Raw genomic sequence first — 7,500 nt, forward strand, 5'->3', positions numbered from 1 at the left:
GTGCATATGTTTTTTTTTTTTTTTTTTCAGTGATTTGCTGCGTTGTTCATGGATATAAATAGTTAGATAAATGAAAAATGTATACAGGATTATTTTTGAGAGGATGAATAGATTAATTATATTCATAATTTTAATCCATTATCTAGTTATATTTTTTGATGAAGTTTGTGTGAAAAGCGTTTTTTTTTAGAATAATATTTTATGAGATAAGAACGTTTCATGAATTCGTAATTATTTGATAAAATTTCAATGCATTTTTTTTCTTGTTTTTCCTTTATTTTTTTTTTCTTGTCCACGAAGCTATGACAAAGACCGTAAATAAAATGATTAGGTAAACTCCTACATTTCAATATATATATCCGTTGATAAACAATGTACCTTCTTTTGTACTTTCTTTCTTTTGTACCTTCTTCTTTTTTTTCAGTATTCAGGACAGGAATTCAGGATTTCTTTCCTACACATGTCACGAATGATTTTTTTTTTCTTTAGCAAAAGGTTACTAATTTCCGGCTTAGACGTCTGCAACATATTTTCTTTTGTTTCAGAGTTTAGATTTTTAACAAAAATGATAGTCACTACCTCAGTTAAAGACAATATCCTCTATATCTTTTTATATTTAAACATGACCAAGCATAACAATTGTTGACCTTTTTTCAGTCGTTATTTCTGCGCATAAGAAATAGCAATACAATATCAAGAAAATAAGTTATAAACTAGAACAAGAAAGAAAGTCTGATAAAGACAAAGAAGGTTCAATCCTGTTACAGAGTCGACACTTTTGCTATTCCGAATATAATGATATAATAATGACGACAGATAATGCATTCTACGTGATATAGTGTGACATTACTTCGCTCACACCATTTGTTCGAAGACACTTCCTTTGAAAAAAAAAAGAAGTAAAAGGCACACTCTTTTATAATGGAACTGGAATAAATTGAAGAAGGAGGAGAAGGAGAACGTCCGATCAGGAAAACAAAAATAAAAACAAAAATAAAAAAGTTTGGTCCCGGCAAGAATGAAAAAAACAAAACATCAACATCCTTCTCAAAAAAGAATATTAGAAACAGAAGAAATCCATTACCGACAATTTAGAAAAAAATCCATATCCATCCAGACTTAAAGCCACAGACACCTACCCACTCACACACATGCACATAAACACCCACCCACCCACCCACTCACCCACACACATGCACACACACCCAAACCCAATCACCCACCCACCTACACACACATACCCCCCACCCACACACCCACCCACACACATACCCACCCACCCACACACACACACACACACACCCTCCCCACCCCCCCACACCCACACAAACACACAAACACAAACCCACCCAAAAGAAACTCCAGCTCACCTTTAATCGCCAGCACTTCATCATGGTAGACGGAGCCAGTGAAAACACCTGTTAACACTTCCACTACATAGCGGAGCCAAGTGTTGCCAGAGCCAGGAAAGGACGCCAGGGCAATGAGGGGCGCTCGGCCTCCTAGCAGGAACCTGTGGGAAGTGAAGGGAGAAGTGAAAGAAGGGAAGGCAGTGAAGGGAGTGGTGTGAGGGGAGGAAGGGAGTGATGGGGAGGGAGTGGTGTGAGGGAATGAGGGAGTGATGTGAAGGGAGTGATGTGAGGGAATGAGGGAATGGGATGAAGGGAGTGAGGTGAAGGGAGTGATGTGAGGGAGGAAGGGAATGAGATGAGGGAAGAAGGGAGTGATGGGAAGGGAGTGATGTGAGAGATGAAGGGAATGAGGTGAAGGGAGGGGAGTGATGTGAGGGAAGGAGGGAGTGGTGTGAAGGAAGAAGGGAATGAGGTGAAGGGAGTGATGTGAGAGAATAAGTGAAAAAAGTGAGGGAAGAGAAGGGAAGTGACGTGAAGGGATAGGAGGGGATGAAAGATGTGAAACACGTAAGGAAAGTGAGGTGAATGAAGTGAAGTGAAGGAGATCAAGTGAAAGAAATTCGATTTTCTGTTGATAGTGTTGTATAATTATTGGTCTCTTTTTAATGCTTCCTCACCCCCTCCTTACCCCCCCCCCACACACACACGTCAGTATCTCTCACTCCCTCCTCCCTCTCTCAAGACCCCCCCCCCATATCCCGGCTCTTTTATCCCCCCCTCCCCCTGGTCAGTATCTCCCACCCCCCCCTCCCTCTCTCAGGACCCCTCCTTCCCCCTCTCCCTGCTAGACCCCCCCCCCCCCTCTTTATCAAAATCTTATTGCGGCTCTGTTGAAGATAATCATTATTACGAAAATATTGCATTTTTAATTGCCTAATGACATCTATCCTAATATAGACTTGGAGATCAATATCACATATGAATATCCACAGTGGACATCGATATAAAATCACAATGTGCATGATAATGAATGACGCCATGCACTGATATTGATCTCCAATAACAAACTCAACTTCCGTAATAAAAGAAATAATCGAAAAAACAGAAAAGAATAATTTTTTATTTATCTTGATGAAATATGAATAAATATCAATGTTTAATACTAGCAATAATATCAAGCAAGGATATTATAGAAGGGAAACATGATGGATTTTGATAGGATTAATGCAATAACACTAATGATTTGAATAACAATTATGATAACAGCGATTAAGGATAAGGATATTTGTAATCATATTGATATAAGATAAATGTGTGATGATTGTTATTTTGCGAAAATGACGGTAATGATGATGATGATGATGATGATGATGATATTATGAATATTGATAATAAAGATAATAAAGATAATAATGATACTACATATTACAACAACCACTGCTACTACTACTACTACTACTACCACGACTATTATCAATAGCAAAGGCAACAATGATATCAGTGATAATGATGACTATAATAATGGTCATGGTAATCACAATAATACTGATGATGATAATGTAATAGTATTAATAACAATAACAATATTAGTCATAAATGATAATAATAACAATGATGAGGACGTTCAGAATATTGATGATATTAAGAATATTGACAATAATGATGATAATGATAATGATAATGATAACAATGATAAAGACCTTAATGATAAAAAGGATAAGGATAATGATAACGATAATAAAAGTAATAGTTATACAGTAGTAGTAATGATAATAATAGTAATAATCATAACAACAACAATAATAATGATAATAACAATAATAATGATAATATCGATAATCATGATGGTAATGACAGTAATAATAGCAACAATAATAGTGAAATAATAAAAATGATAATGATTATAGTAATAATAGTAACAATGATAATAAGAGTAGAAACAATAATGGTAGTAATGATAATGATAATTATAATAATAGAAGGATAATAATGATAATGATAAGGGTAAAATGATAATAATAATGAGGATAATACTACCAATGATAACAATGATAATAAGGCTAATGATGATAATAACAATGATAATGATAATAACAATAATAATGATAATAACAATAATAATGATAATAACAATAATAATGATAATAACAATAATAATGATAATAACAATAATAATGATAATAACAATAATAATGATAATAACAATAATAATGATAATAACAATAATAATGATAATAACAATAATAATGATAATAACAATAATAATGATAATAACAATAATAATGATAATAACAATAATAATGATAATAACAATAATAATGATAATAACAATAATAATGATAATAACAATAATAATGATAATAACAATAATAATGATAATAACAATAATAATGATAATAACAATAATAATGATAATAACAATAATAATGATAATAACAATAATAATGATAATAACAATAATAATGATAATAACAATAATAATGATAATATCGATAATCATGATGATAATAATAATAATGATAATAATAATAATAATATCATTAACAATAATAATGATAATAACAATAATAATGATAATAACAATAATAATGATAATAACAATAATAATGATAATAACAATAATAATGATAATAACAATAATAATGATAATAACAATAATAATGATAATAACAATAATAATGATAATAACAATAATAATGATAATAACAATAATAATGATAATAACAATAATAATGATAATAACAATAATAATGATAATAACAATAATAATGATAATAACAATAATAATGATAATAACAATAATAATGATAATAACAATAATAATGATAATAACAATAATAATGATAATAACAATAATAATGATAATAACAATAATAATGATAATAACAATAAGAATGATAATAACGATAATCATGATGGTAATGACAGTAATAATAGCAACAATAATAGTGAAATAATAAAAATGATAATGATAACAATGATAAAGACCTTAATGATAAAAAGGATAAGGATAATGATAGCGATAATAAAAGTAATAGTTATACAGTAGTAGTAATGTTAATAATAGTAATAATCATAACAAAAACAATAATAATGATCATAACAATAACAATAATAATGATAATGACAATAACAATAATAATGATAATAACAATAATAATGATAATGACAATAACAATAATAATGATAATAACAATAATAATGATAATAACAATAATAATGATAATAATGATAAAAATGATAATAACAATAATAATGATAATATCGATAATCATGATGGTAATGACAGTAATAATAGCAACAATAATAGTGAAATAATAAAAATGATAATGATAACAATGATAAAGAGCTTAATGATAAAAAGGATAAGGATAATGATAACGATAATAAAAGTAATAGTTATACAGTAGTAGTAATGTTAATAATAGTAATAATCATAACAACAACAATAATAACGATAATAACAATAATAATGATAATATCGATAATCATGATGGTAATGACAGTAATAATAACAACAATAATAGTGAAATAATAAAAATTATAATGATAACAATGATAAAGAGCTTAATGATAAAAAGGATAAGGATAATGATAACGATAATAAAAGTAATAGTTATACAGTAGTAGTAATGTTAATAATAATAATGATAATAACAATAACAATAATAATGATCATAACAATAACAATAATAATGATAATGACAATAACAATAATAATGATAATAACAATAATAATGATAATGACAATAACAATAATAATGATAATAACAATAATAATGATAACAATAATAATGATAATAACAATAATAATGATAATATCGATAATCATGATGGTAATGACAGTAATAATAGCAACAATAATAGTGAAATAATAAAAATGATAATGATAACAATGATAAAGACCTTAATGATAAAAAGGATAAGGATAATGATAACGATAATAAAAGTAATAGTTATACAGTAGTAGTAATGTTAATCATAATAATGATAATAACAATAACAATAATATTGATAATAACAATAATAGTAATAATATAATAACAATAATAATGATAATAACAATATCAATAATGATAATAACAATATCAATAATGATAATAACAATAATAATGATAATAACAATAATAATGATAATAACAATAATAATGATAATAACAATAATAATGATAATAACAATAATAATGATAATAACAATAATAATGATAATAACAATAATAATGATAATAACAATAATAATGATAATAACAATAATAATGATAATAACAATAATAATGATAATAACAATAATAATGATAATAACAATAATAATGATAATAACAATAATAATGATAATAACAATAATAATGATAATAACAATAATAATGATAATAACAATAATAATGATAATAACAATAATAATGATAATAACAATAATAATGATAATAACAATAATAATGATAATAACAATAATAATGATAATAACAATAATAATGATAATAACAATAATAATGATAATAACAATAATAATGATAATATCGATAATCATGATGGTAATGACAGTAATAATAGTGCTCGCACGCGAACACCGTGTGCTGGACTCATCAATCAGCATTTACATATATAATACAAAAGGGAGCCATTTCCATATTCCTTCGTTCGTGTTGGTATTTTATAAGGAGGATCTCTATAAAAAACAATACTTTGGAACAGAATTATGTTCTCTGCACATTTGTTTACATTATTTTCGTCTCTCTTTCGAGATTTTATAATAAAGTAGCTTTTAACACTGTGATTGTTAGTTAGATGAAGACTAATGATTTAGCACTTTCTGCCTCTGTACTCTCTCTGTTGATTAATTACAAACTGTGAGTCAGTCTTGCACGTTCATTTGTCATCTCACTTGATCCAAATCAAAGAGTTTTCTAAGTTTTTTCATCATGTGATTTTCATTCTTTGTTTTGTAAACGTTCTAGGAATTTCTTTCTTTATTTTCTTCCAAAGGTGCTTGCCCTCTCTTGTCCATGCTTTCTCCCTCTTTCATCCTCTCTTACTCTTTCCCTCCCTCCCTTCCTCCTCCCTCGACCTCCCTTCCTCCTCCTCCCCACCCTCCTTTTCTCCTCCTCCCTCGGCTTCCCTTCCTCCTCCTCCCTCGACCTCCCTTCCTCCTCCTCCCCACCCTCCTTTTCTCCTCCTCCCTCGGCTTCCCTTCCTCCTCCTCCCTCGACCTCCCTTCCTCCTCCTCCCTCGACCTCCCTTCCTCCTCCTCCCCTCCCTCCTTTCCTCCCCTCCTCCCTCGGCTTCCCTTCCTCCTCCTCCCTCGACCTCCCTTCCTCCTCCTCCCTCGACCTCCCTTCCTCCTCCTCCCCTCCCTCCTTTCCTCCCCTCCTTCCCTTCCTGCATTACTCATTCTCCGGACCCTCTTACACTCACCCTCCCTCGCCAGTTGAAGATGCAGGATTATCCCGTCGACGAAGCAATGGCGCTCTCTACTTTCAAGTCACAGCTGGATGTTCCCGATTTGAAGGAGGAATTGGAAAGGGAGTGAAGATGAGAAGGGAAGAAGTGAGGGAATAAGGATTTAGAAATGAAGTTGAGATGAGAGGGAGAGGAGAGGGAGAGGAAAGGAAATGGGAGTGAGAGTGAGGAGGAGAGGGTGAGGAAAGGAAATGGGAAAGTGAGAGACAAGAGGAAAGGAAATGGGAGTGAGAGACAAGAGGAAAGGAGAATTAGAAAAATAAGAGGAAATTAAAATTAGAATATGAAAATAAAATTAGAAAGAAGAAATAAGTAGCAAATAAGAAATGAAGATAAGACGAGAAGAGAGGCCAGAGTAAAAGACTTTCGAAATGAGAGACGAGTAGGAAAAGGATACAGAAATGACGGAAACAAGGAATAGGAAATGAATAGAAAGCAGTGGGCAGAGGGGAAAGAGAGGGGAGAATGGAATGAAAGAGACAAAACAATATCCGAAGGACGGATTTAGTTTCAGGAGAGAAGAGAAAGGAAAATGTGAAGAAAATATGAAAGTGACAGAATTATAGACGAGGAGAAAATGACGGAAATGATAGAAAGAGAGAGAAAAGGACAAAACTAAAACAAAGCAACAAAAACGACAGAAAAATGACATGAATAAAAGGAAGCAACAGAATCGATAAACAGAAAAATG

At 30.5% G+C, this 7,500-nt stretch overlaps 1 protein-coding gene across 1 annotated transcript in view; it reads right to left on the minus strand.

The window, feature by feature from the left end:
• LOC122254502 (uncharacterized) overlaps positions 1 to 7,500 on the minus strand; it is a 57,070-nt gene that overhangs the window by 18,376 nt on the left and 31,194 nt on the right. Inside the window, exon 2 of the mRNA XM_043018200.2 lies at positions 1,371 to 1,513. Within this exon, the coding sequence (XP_042874134.2) occupies positions 1,371 to 1,513 (143 nt within the window). The remainder of the gene's footprint in view (positions 1 to 1,370; positions 1,514 to 7,500) is intronic.

This window comes from Penaeus japonicus, unplaced genomic scaffold (assembly GCF_977035675.1).
Source record: "Penaeus japonicus unplaced genomic scaffold, GWHDUDI00000001_assembly GWHDUDI00000033, whole genome shotgun sequence".
Classification (NCBI taxonomy): domain Eukaryota; kingdom Metazoa; phylum Arthropoda; class Malacostraca; order Decapoda; family Penaeidae; genus Penaeus; species Penaeus japonicus.